The sequence below is a fragment of the Gambusia affinis genome, linkage group LG16, assembly GCF_019740435.1.
Source record: "Gambusia affinis linkage group LG16, SWU_Gaff_1.0, whole genome shotgun sequence".
NCBI lineage: Eukaryota > Metazoa > Chordata > Actinopteri > Cyprinodontiformes > Poeciliidae > Gambusia > Gambusia affinis.
The window spans coordinates 15,167,019-15,183,424 of NC_057883.1; the positions used below are offsets into that span (position 1 = coordinate 15,167,019).

Sequence of the window (16,406 nt, forward strand, 5' to 3'; positions counted from 1 at the left end):
ACCACAGAGTATTAGCATGCAGAATTGATGTGTGGACAAAGTGCATGTATACATATTTGAGCATATGCTCTCGAGTCAGCTCTTCCATTGGTTATGAAAACAACCTGAAACCATGTTGCACTTTTGCTTACTTGCATGTATTTCTGCAGCACCTTCAGCACATTTTCACCCCCCACCCCCACCCCCATGTGGGCATTTATTAATGAAGAGCACATAGGCTCGCATCTCTCCTGGCTTCTTTCTAAGTCTGAGAGCAAACCTCTCATCAGCATGAACACACGGGAACATTCCTTACCCAGGTGCAGACGGGGAAGTCTATCCTCTCAGGTTAGTAATTAGAGTTGCACAGGCTGCCTATTTCTCAGTGCTAAATCAGTTATAAATCCTCCACTTGGCGCCCTCAGGGCCATGGACGACACTGAGGAAACACTTATTTACTCAAGCGTTTCATGGACCCCTGGGTTTTAACTGAGAAAAGTGGGGTACATCTGAATGCCAAGACCTCAATATTTTTTTTGAGCTAACAGGACAGCTACGAGTTAATTATAATCTTTAGGTGAACCCGTACTCCTTACAGCTCGCAGAATGTTCCCTGTCCTCCTTTGTTCCCTCACATCTATCCCACCACCTGCTGTGTGACATTTATGTTTATGCATTTGTGCACGTCTGTCAGTATCTAGGTACACTTCCCCCTGTGTTGTTATTTTTCCATGGAGTCCCTGCCGCTGAGCTTAATGAGGTGCAGTTCCATTTTGCTGTGCAGATGGCCAAGGTGGCGCTGTGTCACACAGATGACTTATTGAAAGCTGCGTGTGGTAGATGACATTCTCTGCTCTCTATCTTCACTCCTGTAGACTCCTGCAGATGGTTGGTGTAAAGAAGCTTAATGTTATTTATCATAGCTTCATAAACTTCATTTTTCAAGGATCCAAATCTGATTTGTAGATGAAGGTCTGGAACAACTTGTGATGAAAACATTTATTTTATTAAATTTGTTAAAATCTCCTGCTCTCCTGTTTTATTACTAGGCACTTTGATTTGAATGTCATAGCTTTTAATGTCTAGTTTTATTGCTGCAACATATTGAAGTCATTAGTGTTGTTGACCAAGTTGGTCATATCACAGAGGCAGAGCCTGTAACAGCAACCAATACAGTCTCTCTTCTTACTAAGAATGTCTGTGTAAAAAGTACACTGTCACTTCAATTTTAATTACCAAATTTCTCATGGATTTCAGTTGTATTTTACACTCCACAATAATAATAGTAGTGTCCTCTTATGCTTCAGTCTGAACTGTAAAAATCCCTGCTACATTTTTTGCAGTTCTTAACGTTTAATTTGTTGCCAATAAGTGTCAGTACAGCCCTTTGAATAGTTTTCAGAATGCTGGGTTTCACCTTTACATTTATTTTGATTTCAGCATGACAAAGATGAGTCTATTTTTATTTTACATTTTTTTTGGAGTTGAACTGAGACTTTTTGATGAGACAACCTCTCCAGGACACATTTAACATATTTTTTTTGTGAAATATCTCTGCCTTTATTGTCCTAAATCAAACATGTTGTCTTTTTACTCTTTACCTCTCCATCCTCTGCATAGGTAATCACTAGAATCTTGTGTTTTCTCTCGCTTTTCATCATCTTTTTCCCCACCCCTGTTTCCAGCCCAATTCTCTAACACAAACAGTTCCTCAGAGCATAAACAGAGCATTACCCAGCAGTCCTTCTCTGACAATTTCCATACTGACTCATCTATGTTGACTAAGCCTAAATCCCATTTACCACAGCAACGCTCTGCTCCAGAGCCTTGCCCTGAAGTCACGCTTTCACCCCTTCCACCGTTCTTCCTCCTTGGTTATTGTTCCCTCGTCCATCTGAGCAGTGCTACAGTAGAGAGCCGGCCCTACTGTAGCACTGTGGGCCGGCTGTGGGAAATAGGCCAAGGTCTGAGGATTTGTGGGAGCATTGGTAAATCTTTCTAAAATTAGACAGTTTACGGCGAAGCGGCACCGTTTATTGCCAGGTTATAAATGTACGCATGCTGAGGGGGAAGAGGAGATGTAAGATGAGGCCTCCTGCTGCCATAACAGGGACTTGAAAGCTTTCTCTTGGATTGTTTTTGTAGTTAAGTAACTTCATGGCATTGAGTGTCACTTTCAAATCACTTTTAACAGTAGTGTGGATGCTATGGCAGAGGGAGTTTAAGGTAATGGATTTGCTACTTGTTTCTTTATCACTAAAGATACAAGTAACAAATCTCGTTTGCTACAAGATTGGCAAATAAATCTTGCATAAAGCAAATTTTTGAGCATAACAACTAACAAGGTCATATACGGCACATAGTATTTCCAAGGGGACAGTGGAGCTTATTTTGACTAAACTTTTGAAGGAATTTTTTAAATTTTGTATAGAACAATTCTTCTAGGTGAAAGGTCAAATATGAGTTTCTGCTTCCACTATAAAGCCCACAGTTTGAAAAACACCATGAATTGGTAGAAGGTAATTGGTTAAAGAAGCTGGAGTCAATCAAGAAACAGTCCCGAAGGGGAGAAATAGTGAGGATGCTTGTCCTCTCCTCTCATCTGCTATTGGACAATTTTCTTCTTTCATCTCTCTGCAGTTGCTTTGCAGCCAACTCCTGTCTTCACACACACATCACATTTCCACCATGCCCCCTTCAAAGGCTACAAAAATCTCGTTTGGAAGCGGTATCAAAGTGCTGTTCTCGCCATGAGTAGTTTTTAATTAACTACGTAACTACCAATGCTGTGTGTGTCTGTTATTGTGTTACTGATGCCAAGGCTTTATGAGTCAGTCAGTCAGCATGGTGCCCTTCTGTCTGTGCTTTCTGACCGTCCCTTCTTTTGATTTTTCAGGTCTTTGAGAGCGATGCTGGAGGTCAGACATGCATCTTACCCCCCAGAAGTACAGAGGTGAGTCAGAAAATGTATTAATTCTGTCCACACACACACACACGCACACGCACACCCGCACACACACACACAAAAAACATTTCTGTTTAAAATGTGTGGCTCTGTTGGTTATACCATCATATAGCCTTAGAGCAAACACTGCTCTCTTTCCTGGTTTTGATTGCGGGCTGTGTGACGATATATTTACACACAAGGTGTTTGCATGATTGAGGGGATTAAAAAGTGTGCGTGGGACTGTCTGAGTATGTTGCTTATTGAGGTTCAAAGCAAATTTTATCTTTCATGTTTATCTGTAGGTGTCTGCCAGATAAACACAGCAGATCTAACAGAAGAAGTTCAACATAACCAAACTAGCACCCTCTTATACTCTGTTGTGCACTGAGTCTATATATATATAGAATGTTTGACAAATGTGTCAATCTTGGGAGACAGGAATATCCACCATTAAATATTATCTTGGGATTTCATAATTGGATCATTTCTAAATGATGTGGGCTGCACAGTGGTGCTGTTGCTCTGTTGCCTTGCCTGTCTTGGGTTTGAATCTTGACCTGGGATCAGGATTCAAACCTAGGACCTTTTTTGTGCTCACAAAGCATGATGTCGCATGTGTACTCTAACAATAGAAATACAGAAATTGGTGAAACCAATATTTCTCAATACTTCAGGTTGTCTTGGTTTGGAGGATATCCTTAGATCAGGGGTGTCAAACTCCAGTCCTCAAAGGCCACTGTCCTGCAGGTTTTAGATATGCCACAGGTACAAAACACTGGAATGAATTGGCTTGATTACCTCCTCCTTGTGTAGATCAGTTCTCCAGAGCGTTGCTAATGACCTAATTATTCTATTCAGATGTGGTGCAGCAGAGGCACATCCAAAAGTTGGCCCTTGAGGACTGGAGTTTGCCTTAGACAATATACAGGACTTAGCAGCAGTAAAACTGTACATGGTTCATCATTGGAGCAACAACCGAGATGTCCGTGTTCCATCAAGTTATCGTGCTTTAAGTAATAGGTTGATAGCATATACTGCGAAGTGATTTTGCAGAATTTCAAAAGCATACATTATGGCCCTTTTGAATTAAAAAAATTTATGTTTTACAAAATTTACGTTGTGTGCAGAGTGAATGGCACAGTTTGCAAACATGCTTTAAATTGAACTTGTATGTTTCCGATGATCTCAGAAAGCCATAGAGTATCTGTCATGAGGAAATAACTCTTACAGACGTGCACAATAGATACTTTCAGCCATGGTAGGATTGGTGTCATGGAGATCATGGTTTAACTCACTGGAGGCTATGATTCATAGTAGGAGTCTGTGGTCAATGTGGCAAGTGTTAAAACTGGCCTCATTTAGGGTCTAGAAAGAGACTGATCAGGAAGTGGTTTAGGGAAACACTCAAGGCTTTCTTTAGCGCTGAGCTTTAATGTCGATTTTAACAGTCTGGCCTCCTCTTTTAGTTAAGCATATTAACTTCTCTCACATTTCCAAATATGGAAAATCTAAATCTTACAATAAAAATTTAAAATCATGGTTTAATCTCAAGATATTTTTATATGTTTACAGCTGTGTTTCCTCAAAGTGTCGAAAAATATTTAACACATTAGAGCAGGTCATTTCTTAATGACTTTGTGTCTTGATGTACTACTCGGTACTTAAATTCCCCTAAAAAGTCATCATCTTCCATTAAACCCTTTTTTCAGTAAAGCCAAATTGTGTTGGTGCGAGCAAGTGTCCAAGCTCCATTGTTACTTAAATGATTTCTCAGAGATCTGACAAGATATTCCAGCAGGCTGAGGATGTGCAGATGCTGTCTAGCTGTAGCTTGAAGGAAAGAAGCGAGAGCTCCATGTGATGGGTCTGTCAGCTCTGCTGCTGACTGCCCTTATTGAGGGGTTAAAACTTATTCTGACTGAGATAGTTTTGCTCATGAAATTCACCGTCCACCCACTCGTGCTGTCTGCTGAGCAGTGAATTGATATGCTGTGACTGGGCCTGTCATGATAACAAATTTTGCTGAGCGATTAATTGTCTCAAAAATTATTGCGATAAAGGATAATATTGTTTGAAGACCTTTTTACATTGACTTAATGAAAATTACCTAATAAGGCATGTGATTTCTTGCCAACGATAGATACACTTTATTTTCAAAAGAACACTTAACACAGGAACTGATAAACAAAATAAACAAAACAACCAAAAACAAAAATAAAATGGATTCTCAGTCTCCATTAACAAAAAATGTACTAAAATAAAAACTAAACAACATAAAGCCAAAGTGGAAATAAATACTGCATTCAACCAAAAGAGTGCAGATTATGAAGTCTGTTTACCATATTGCCCTTCAGTAATCATTAGATTTAAATACAGAAGATGGGCACATCGACTACCTGATGCAATAGTTCAAACTACACGATTATCGCTTGAGATTTTGTAACCGATCATCCTGTAGTGTGTGGTGTGTTATGGTAGATCGTTGTGGCCGCTCCAATCTAAATCAGGGGTTTTCCCACACTGGGAGCGTTAACGCAGCCTGTTGAATGTGACAGGTAGCCAGTCAGAAAGCACAGATTCTTCTCCGCGCTTTTTGAGGGGAAATTACGGAGTGGAATCCCAGACAGCTGACACGGTGCAACCCGAAGTCCAGCGGACATTGGAGATGATATGTGGAAACAACATTAATGTTTATAAAACATTTTGTGCAAAGAATACAAATATGAGGAGGGGAGGAGTTGGAGCGAAATTGCTACGTTGATGAACCCGGTAACTTTTCAGCTGTTCTTCGTTAACGTGACATAAATCGGTTATAATGGTTTTCATTCAGTACGTTACGCTGACACTAGAGCCACATGCGTTGCAGGTAGATTGTAGTAAAGCATTGATTAATGCCTGGTTTTAAAATGAGTTCACTGGACTTGTAGCCATTATTTTGTGCCTATTGTTGGACACCACACGGCTCGATCAAACCCGATCAAACTGTTATACCTAGGATTTCTTTTGGCTAAATCTCTCAGGTTTTGAAAATGGGCCGACAATCGGCCGACACCTCTAAGATCATGTAGTGTGAACTGGACATTACATTAAGGAAATGAGGAAAGGAGGGTCAGTGGAGAGCAGCGGAGTGGAGCCTTTTTTCATTCAGTGTCGTCAACAGAAAGAGAAAAAAGCCAGAAGAAATGAAAAAGCCGATACGTAAGATGACGTCGATAGTTTTAATTTATCGTGTGATTAATTGATTTATTGTTTACTGTGACTGCATAAAAAAACGACAGGTTTGACAGCTAGAACCACTTAAGAACGTTATTTTATACTTAAAAGATATTTACATCCAGGCGAAAGGCGAAAAATTTTGAAGGATGTGAATACTTTAAAAGATCCGTATATCTTTTGTTTTACAAATGCAGTTTCATCCATTTTTTCTCTTTCTTTCTCAGTGGCTGGTTCCAGACTGAATTAAAAGCAGCTGGACAGATTTTTTTCTTTTCTTCCCTGGCTCTTGACCAGTGTCCCATCACCTCCCATCCATGACATACTGATCCTTTTTGGCCGTCGTTGCCTCTCGGCACACTCCACTAACTCCAAATGCACACATGCAGCTTTAAATCCTAAATTCTGGCAAAGATATTGTCAGAAACATCCAAAGCGTTTTCTGGGTGGCCACTGAAATTAAGTCCAAGAAATAAGGATGGAATAAGGAAGTTTGGTTGGAGCTTTAGGGAAATGAAGAGTAAACTTTTAAGAACTGTAAAAGATGAAAGTTGCTTTTGTGCAGCGCCCGTTACTGTGACTCGTAGGGGGAAATGGCTGACTGGGAAATAATTCCCACACTTGAATTGAAACACTGCATTCACACACACACTACACAGAGCACCTGTTGAAGTCCACCGTCAATGTGGAGCCTCCTGCTAATATTTGGCTTCCATTCATGGAAACAGGCAACCGTCGGCCCGCTCTCTAACCATGAATGAGGATACAGTGTTAGTCAGCTGTTGGTCAAGCTGCTGTTGGAAACCACATTTTGAATTTCTGGGTGCACGTGCGAGATCGTGATGGGAACCATGTCGCAGTGACGCAGAGCTTGCTCATCCTTTGTCACCACATTTCACCTCGCATCACATTTCAGAGAAATCACTAGTGAATCTTGACATGTTCCCTCTTCATGACAGGTAGGGGGGGACATTTCATTCATGCATAAACTTCTAAGTTGTCATTTAGCCAGAAAAGGAGACAAATGTTTGTATGTTGATGTTTCTTGAAAAAGCGTGTGTGCGTGTGTATGTGTGTGTTTGTGAAGCCATGCAATGCTGTGAATCAGATATGTTTGCTTGTCCCTTTAGGCGGTTTGTCTAGCAGGGGGAAAAAGGTCTTTTTCCTCTTGAGCTGATTCATCAAACCAAGCAAGCAGCATATGAAATTGACAGACCTCATACACATTGGATAAAAAAAAAAAAAAACCTCAGCCACACACACACATCACTCTCCATTTATTGGTCCCATAATGCATTTGCAATTATTCCCCCCTCACTGCCATGTTTCAGTTTAACTTGATATTGTCGGTATATTTGGTGCGGAGCCTTTCCTCATGATCTATGGCCATAATAATTGTGGCTTTAAGCTGCGATTGTGGTGCCGGCCCCCGACTCCACGACGCAGCAGTGGTGGGGTTTTTTTTCCCCTCCAGAGACACAAAGTCTCAACCAAAAGCCCCAAATGGCTGCCTGAGAGGCCGAGCAGCGGGCTAACCCCCCACCTTAATACCCAACTCAGACCTTGCTCCTAATGCCACAAATACTGCAGCTTGTAATTACCTCCAAGATTTTGGAATCATTTCCAAGCACATTGTCGATGTTCATTACGAGCCTTGCAAAAGTATTTATACACCCTTGAACAGTTTCACATTTTTTGAGTTTAAGCCACAAACTTGAATGCATTTTATAGAGAGTTTTTGTTAATTTTGTTTTATTGATGGACCAATATATAAAATATTGTAAGGGGAAAAGGAAAAGAAACTTGTGGAATCTTGCAACATTTTGCAAGATTCCAAATCTGAAGCGTGTGGCCTGCCTTTGTATTCAGTTCCCCTGAATCACTCCTGAAAATAATAATAATAAAAAAACTAAACATTTTGCTGAGGTTACAACTGCAGGCCTGTGTCTCAACCTCTTTTGCATTTTATTGATTGAAATTTGACCTATTTTTCTTTGCGAAATATCCCAAGTCCCATCAGATGGTATGTTGTTTCTAACATTTTGTAGCTCCAGCTTCATATTTGGGGTTGTTGTCTGGCTGAAAGGTAAACCTCCATTACGTTCTCCGTTCTTTTGCACTCCCCAATGGATTTTCTTCCAGCACTACAGTGTATTTCACATCACTGCCATCTTTCATGGTGGATGGATTAGTTTTTCAGCTATTTATTAAAAATATTTAGGGAAAATTATTATTTTTTTCCTTCTACTGTTCAATTATACCCATACTTCCTGCCTACAACATATGGGTATGTTTAGTTTATAACACATTGATCCTCTATCTGCTGTCAGCACCAGGCAGTTTGGCCCTTGTCAATCAAATTGTGTACAGAGCTATAATCATGACTATAATGTGCAACAACTGCCATCTTTGGATGTTAAATACATTTCTGAAAACCTAATTGCTGGACATCTTTGCTCTACTGCTTGATCCGGAGCCAAGCATTCAGACTAATGGAGCTGTATTGATTTGTGTGCTTTGACTCACACTCACTCCCTCCTCGTTTACCTTTTGTGTTTATCCCTTTATACGTCCTCTCTTTCTAATGCTGCTTATCCTCTTCACTCTGCTGATCCCTTTTGGGACTTACCTTAATTTTCCCCCCCCCTTTTTTTTCCACAGAAGCTCAACATGTTGACCAGCATCTACTCCATGTCGCCACCCGACGGGGGCATTTGGGACAACGTCGACGCTTCCTCAGACACGCTGACCTGCGTGCGCATGCCGGATGGCCTCACGGTCCAGCTTTCCATCAGAAAACACCAGACAGCCGCCGACCTTCTTTGTGCAGCCTGCAAGGTTGGTTTTCAACGAAATGACATGTCGCCAGAGTGAGAGGACAATATTTCTGACAGCTGAGGGGAAAAAAGTGAATAGAAGCAGTGAGGTCATTTAGATTTCATTGTGTAGTGGAGGAATTCATTCATGCAAACTTAATAGGCAAATATAATATTTTGAAGTCATGCAAGCTTTAAATATTGAAAGTATGAAGCATAAATAAATCATATGTGGTTGTCAAATTGTTTTTAAAGCAGTCAAGTCTTGTCAAAAACACTTTCTGAGCCATGGGTTCGCAAATGTGTGCAATATATGGATGATGACGCATCATCTAGATCCTTGGTGTTGGGGGAATTTATTGAATGATGTGTGATCGCTTATTGGAAGACGGAAAAAAGATTGTGACAGTTTTTCTAAAATAAATTTGCTAAATGTGGGTCAGCTACTACAATCCTTTTTATGTCCTGTGTCAGCACAAAACGCCTCCTGATGTTTTTCAGGTTGCGTTAAATCAGCATAGCGCTCTTGCTTTGCTTAAGTAAAATATATTTTTCTGTATCTGAGGTAAATGAAGGAAATGTTCTACTTTCTTCTCAACTACTTTCTTTATCAGTATTTTAACCTCCCTTCCAACCACAACACGCTGCTCAAAATATGGCTTAATAAACTGTTCATTTCAAAACGGACTGACAGTGTTTGAGTGACCTGACGGATCACTCAGAGTAAAGCTTTGATAGCAATGTTACTATAGTGTAGTTACAACCTCATTAGTAAAACATGACTTTGTGGAGAATAGTGAGAATTGCACAATCATTGTTATAAACTAAAGTAAGTGACGCACATGTAGGAGGAAAATGCTGATGCATTCCTGCACACAAGAGATTAACGATTGCCGTCACAATGACAGCAACGTCAGAATGCTGACAGACTTTTTTTATTTTTTTTCAAAGTCATTTACTGCTGTGGTATATTCCAGGTACTCTTTGCTCGAGTCAGAGCTTTTAGGTCCTTCCATAAGATGCCAGTTTGTTAGATCTACAAGTTGAAGTATTATCACCGTGTTATCTCTACTTTTGTTTTAGTTAGCATTTTTCATTATGCATATAATGCATATTTTGTATTTTATTCATGGCAACAAATATAGTTATTATGACCAATAAGCCCACAACTCAGTCAAGTTGTAAAAATTCTGTTTGGTCTTTAAGTAAACAGACATTTAAAACTTTGTTGTTAAAGTTGAGTCACAACTTCTGAAGCTTCTGCAGCAGCATTTGAAGTTGCATTGTGTAGGAGTTGTTTAGTTTCTGACTTTGTACTGCTCCCTGTGAATGACTGCACAAACGTTGACACATGCACGCCCAACATACGAGCAATAGCTTGGGCAATGTATCTTTGTGTCTCTCCGCCACGTGAAAAGTTGGTGAATAATTTACACTTCTGCTGCACAGCAGCTGCCCAACTAAGTACTGGTGCATGAAATATGCTACATTGTTGTGTTCATGCAGGCTGCTGAACATTAAAGGGCCTCTTGTGTAAACAGGTGAAGCAGCTGGACCCAGGTTTGCACTGCATCCGGCTACACAGACAAGCAGGGCAGAATGTGGAAGTTCGATATCTGGCTCCTGGCGAGTTTCTCCACGACGTGGTGAGAAGGACATGCATACACTGTCTGAAGAGCACAAATAACTCTTTATTATTCTGGCTTTTTTTATTGTGTATTGATTTTATTTTCTATCTCGCCGTAGGTCTGGGATCAGCTGGAGGTGGCCTCTACTAATGTGTTTGCACTGCACATGAGAAGACTGAGCAGCACTGCCGACTTTGGTGAGCCAGCTTGTGGACAAATTAATGCTTAATTAAAATGACTTTTACTAATGCCTCATAAGTTTTATTTAACTCATCTTCTCTTTGAATTTTCTTTTCTCAATCCTCAGGATTTGCCATAACAGGACACATTGATAGTCAGAGGAACAGCAGGATTTTTGTGAGCGAAGTTCTCTCCGATGGGCTGGCTTTCAGTGAAGGTGGCAGCTTCTCACTTTCCATCGAGTTTAAATCATGTCGCAGGTGCTCCGTAGGCTGCTTTTTCCTGAAACACACCTGCGTTTGCATGCAGGTCTCCGTCCAGGCGACGAGATCCTGGTGCTGAACGGCCAGTGTGTGTCTGCTCTGGACCTGGCCTTGATCCAGACTCTGTTTTCTGAACGGACCCTCCACCTGAGGCTTCGGCGGGATGGCCCCACGTCATCAGCTCGGACGTCGGACTGCCCTTCTCCTTTGAGCAAACGCAGCCAGGAGGTCCGCAGCAAGCATCACCGAGCCATGTCCTCTTCAGGTGCATTCATTTTTTTCACATTTGAGCTGTGTCTCCTTACAATAAACACTGGGACAATAAGTTTCACTGAAGATGGGAATAATTTTGCAGCTTAGTCTGATTTTATGATCAGATATACTTCTAATGTATATCTGGTCATCAATTTAACACTTTCTTTTATCGAAAAATCCTTTGTCATTCTCCAGAAAAGACTTTGCAATAGTGGAAATCTCAAGGTTCTTTTCTCTTCCTCCATTTTTGCATCTTTTGTTTATGTGCATGTTAAGTTTATGCAAATAGAAAAGTTGTGCTCTGCTGGCCAACATTCACTGTAATGCCTGAGACTGTTCGTAGTTTTGACACTTAGACCACAAGATTACCAGCTCACTTCTGTTTTAGTTAAGATCTCCACTTCCTCAGAGCCGGTCTTCTTACACAGAGGAAAAGCTAAAAGAGAAATGCAAAAAGAAGTTTAGATGAAGCTTAACAGTTTTACTTGAATCGGAGGTAGAGAAAAGGCTGGAAGAGGTCTTAGACTGCAGGAGGCTCATAATCTCCATGAGTGTATGGTGTCCTGTCAGGCCGGTTCAAACTCCCGGAGGATGCGAGGTGACAGAGGCGAACGGTAAGGTCATTTATTACGCCACACAAGCACAGCTGATACCAGGCAGGCAAAGCTTTTCACTGAAACTAAAAAAAAAATGTTGTTCTTAACTTGGAAACTTAACCTCAGGATGTTTATAATATGAACTTTGCCCCTCTTGGTGCATTTTTTCCCCTCAAATCTTAAAAGGTTGCTGCTGTTTCCCTCATTTACAATCTACAGAGAATTTTGTGCTGCACATAAACAAAGAGCTTCAGTTTCAGTGAAAGTGTTAATTGTCATCTTAATTATAGCAATTCCTTTGCTTTTCCGCCAGCATAGACATAATTGAACACAAAGGGATTAATGACTTGAAGGCCTCATTATGGCAGTTTTAAGTGATCACAGCGCCTGCAGTTTTTGTTCTTCGGCCCTAGAGGGCGTCTGCTCCTAGGCACGGCTGATGAGAGGAGAGGAGGACGTAAATGCTGCCAGCAGAGGAATTAACGGTTGTATGACAGGAATTACAAAAAGCCTTTGTTTTCGCTGGAAGACAGCATTCTGTTTTATTTTTAGAGATTCTGATGCACAGAATAAAGGATGAGAGAAATGGAAGTTGATTATATCTTTAGAAAATCTGCTCCAGCAGTAAAAGATTTGTTGACAGTGATTGCAGGCTTAAAAAAAAAAGTTTTTTTTCTTTTGTTTCCTGCTGTTACTTTGGCCCGTCTCCCAGGCTACAATCACAGTTTATGTGTTTTATCTGCCAACTGCTAGAGAGTTTGCCCTTGAGATGTTGGATCTCAAAACACTCACTTTCCTCTTTTTTGACACCATCATCCTGCGATCAGCAGTAATATGCAAATAAACATGTTATCTAGAAGAAGCTTTATCTTTTTATCTTTAAGTAGGATTCAAAAGAGATTTGTTGGTGGATTCTAATAAACATATTCAAATAAAACTGAAACTCACACATTTATTACACACAGATTTGAAGGGTTTACTTCTCCTAATTTTGATGATTATGGCTTACATCTAATGAAAATAAAGATTACATTTTTCTGATTATTTTAATATTACATGTAGCCAAAAAATGTTAATTTTGTACAGAAATGTGATGTTATTGTTGATAAAATCAGGGAAATTGTTCAGCAGGCAGGTATTGACACTCTACACAGGAGGGTAATCCAAGAAAAGGTCATTGCTAAAGTAGCAAGCCATTCAGAGAGCAATGGATCCTAGCATGTTTAGCTTCCATGAAGCTTTAATGGAAAGCTTAGTGGAAGGACGAAGTGCAGCAGAAAAAATGGGCTCAGGCATAACTGCATCCGTCAGAAGATTGTGAAACAAAATCCAGTCAAGAGTTTAGAGGAGATTTGTTAGAAGTGGATTCCAGCTGGGGCCGGTGCTTCACCTTGATTCTCCTGATTAACTAGAGGTAATTGTTTCTATTCAGAAACTCCCACATGTGTTCTGCTCGGCACATCTCTGTGAATGTGTGCCACATTTGTGGTATGAGATCTTTGGAAGTTTCAGGCAACAATGTTGGTTTAAAAATGCAACAAACTAGCGTTGTTTTCTGAGTTTGGTTGGATGAGCTGCAGCAGAAAAAACACAATAGTTTAAATGAAACAACTGTGTGACAACCTTTCTGCTGCTCTTTTTTTCCAGATGTGTTTGCTGCAGCAGACAATGGAGAATCCCTACGCGTAGACCTGGAGAATGATCACTCCCACTGCGCCCACAGGCTCGTTCAGCACAGCAAGGTAGGACGGGCTTGAGTGGGTATGCTGTACCTTCTCCATCTTTCCTGGACCGTGTGTGTGTGTGGGTGCGTGTGTGTGTGTGTGTGTCTGTATGTGGATGGGAAGAAGGTAAAAGAACCGTACAAGTCGCTTTAAGCCTGCGCCCACTTTTGTGGCAGCTGTGGGGCCATCACAAAGCAGACTGGCACCAATCCGTAGCATTACCATAATTAGGATCCTCCGTCATAGCCACCGGTATAAACACAGCTTATTACTGTCACACAGACAGGAGAGGAGGCTGTTTTTTTCTCCCACTGCCTCAGGCGCACGTACACACATGAAGATGAACACATGTGAGAGGAAGGCCTGCCAGGGCTGAAAGTGTCTTTATTTTGTGTGGTAATTAATCGAAACAGACTGGTTTTTCTCACCAGTTGTTCTTTAATTTGTCTTAAAGAGTCGTGGCTTTGGTCCAGTGCACTGCAGATAATGTGACCAAATCATTTTATAGGAGTTCTGTCTTTTTAGTAGGTAATTACTTAATAACATTTTGTGAATTCTGATGCCTATTTTTGTTTGATCATGGGTTTTTTTGTAAACTGTTTTTAATTAAAGTCATTACAGCGTGAGCTTGCCCCCCTGGGAGTTGTTCTTTTTTTCCCCCTCTGCAACGTAGAAATGTAATGTGCTAAAATCTGTACAGCAGTGTTTATTGAGAACACTAATGAGTGTGTGTGGTCACTGAAAAAAAAAAAAAGCCAGGTGTTAATGATGTAGACATGGCTCAGTGCCCGAAAGCTTATGAGCGTGTACGTTCATACATATTCACCTTCTCTCTGCTCACATTTTGCATCCTACCAGACAAAGCCGAGTACTGTGATTGTTGTTGCAGTTGTGAGTGCGTGTTTGGCTAATTTCCTCGTTGTGTAATTTGTGCTAAACGGGAAGGGATGCCTATTTACTGCAGGGACTTTTAGACAGAGATTTTGTGCCAAATATCTGGAAAGCTTCCCTAATTGCTGCTTGCCTAATTGCCTGTGCGAATAAAAAAAAAAAAAAAAGAAAAAACGCCACCCAGCGTTTGACCTGAGGTCAGCCACGAGGAAGCCTGGAGAGAACAAGCCTCTTCTTCTCTATTCTTTTTGTTTGCCCAGCGACATGAGTCAGTCCTACTGTGCTGGGATCTGCACTGCACCACTTCTGCTGCTCAGCTCCCTGCCGGTTGTGTTTTTACTGGGGAATGAATGGAATATAGGTGTGTGTGTGTGTGTGTGCAGGAAGGAGGCCCTGCGATGTGTGTCACTTGCGTCACTGAGGCACAAAAGGAGACAAATGCCACTTTTTTTGATCAGGTATGTCAGGCACTGTGATGTGAACTTAAAAATAAATGGAGATAAAACACAGGGCAAGATATTGCTGCTAGTAAATCACATTTTTGCTTTCATGCAGAGCTGGATTTAATCACAGTGCAGCCGTCTGCTCATTCTCCACGGCAGAGAGAGAGAAAAATTGAGTCACCGGGTAGAAAATCGTCCCCACATCAGCAAATGGGTTTGCGCCTGCCTGCACAATATAAAAGTCAAGGGAGAAAGATAGAGGAGAAGGACGAATTTCAAGTCTCTTGTCGGGTCTTGTAATCAGCGGCCTCATTAGAGAGCGACCACCTTTGATTAATTGGTCGGCTGCGTTGCAGTTTGCTCTAACACAAGAGAGATCTTCACGTGTCTGTTCTCGGTGTAGGTGTCGTTTACCATCACTGTAATCCATGTGTTGGTATTACATAATGAAACATTTGGATTGAGAGCACCATAGCAAACAGTTTAACACAGCGATGTGGTTCTGTTATGAGCTGAACCAATCGATTGCTGATGTCAGCCAAAGTGGTCCTGGATAACTCCCACAAGACACCTCACGCTAAACTGGTTTGTTATGGATAGAGGGCAGAAAAATGCTTACAGGCAACATTAAAACAGATGGGGTTTTTTTCTCCCTATTTGTTTCCTTATCCTTCTAAATCTAGATGTAGCTGAACATTGACCTGGGCTGGTGTCATAAACGTTTTTAAATATATGCTTTATTAAGAAAGTTTCACAAAAAAAACCTAAAACAGAAATACTTTACAGTCCAATTCTACTGCTACCAAAGTAATACAGGGTTATGTGTAATAAAAAAAAAAAAAAAAATAGACTTAAGAAAGGAAGATAAATTCTATATGGTTCATTAGTGCGCTCTTTACATAGGCATCTAGCCTGCACTCGGCTGCTTAACAGACATCCAGCTCATAGTTTGTCAACTGGACTTTCAAAAAAAATCTATACTTTAGTTAGAATTAAATTAATAAGCATTATGGCATGTTAGTTTCCACATCATGACTATCTGGGTATTTTTGTGATCAGAACTATACTCAAATGGTCAAATTTATCTTTTTGAAATTATGATAAAACTGAGTGATAAAACTGAACTCTTGTTCAGTCTTGTTGGAACTGAATCAGTGTTATCTCTGTTGACAGCTCCAAAGTCTCTCTGTTCTCCTTGAAAGCTCCCAATCCTTCACATCTCATAATATCACTCGGTTTGCATATTTCGATCTACGCAACATTAATTGTCTCCATCCTCCCTTTCCTCTCAGCTCCCTCAACTCTTGCCCATAGCATCGTTTACATCCCACATTGATTATTACAATTCTCCTTTTTTTTTTGATCTCCCTCAAAAATCCCTCTAGGAGCTCCAAATGTTCCAGACGCAGCTGCTTGGAACATCTTCATTTTATTATAACACCCCAGTTATACTGGAGCTTCATTGGTTCCC

At 40.7% G+C, this 16,406-nt stretch overlaps 1 protein-coding gene across 4 annotated transcripts in view; it reads left to right on the forward strand.

Annotated features, from left to right (window-relative positions):
- The window catches only part of tiam2a (TIAM Rac1 associated GEF 2a), a 99,863-nt gene that overhangs the window by 61,117 nt on the left and 22,340 nt on the right, over nucleotides 1–16,406 (forward strand). For all 4 annotated transcript variants that reach the window (XM_044143815.1, XM_044143813.1, XM_044143814.1 and 1 more), the window contains exons 9-15: nucleotides 2,876–2,932; nucleotides 8,801–8,977; nucleotides 10,497–10,601; nucleotides 10,702–10,780; nucleotides 10,891–10,980; nucleotides 11,073–11,291; nucleotides 13,525–13,619. In XM_044143815.1, coding sequence (XP_043999750.1) covers nucleotides 2,876–2,932; nucleotides 8,801–8,977; nucleotides 10,497–10,601; nucleotides 10,702–10,780; nucleotides 10,891–10,980; nucleotides 11,073–11,291; nucleotides 13,525–13,619 — 822 coding nt within the window. The remainder of the gene's footprint in view (nucleotides 1–2,875; nucleotides 2,933–8,800; nucleotides 8,978–10,496; nucleotides 10,602–10,701; nucleotides 10,781–10,890; nucleotides 10,981–11,072; nucleotides 11,292–13,524; nucleotides 13,620–16,406) is intronic.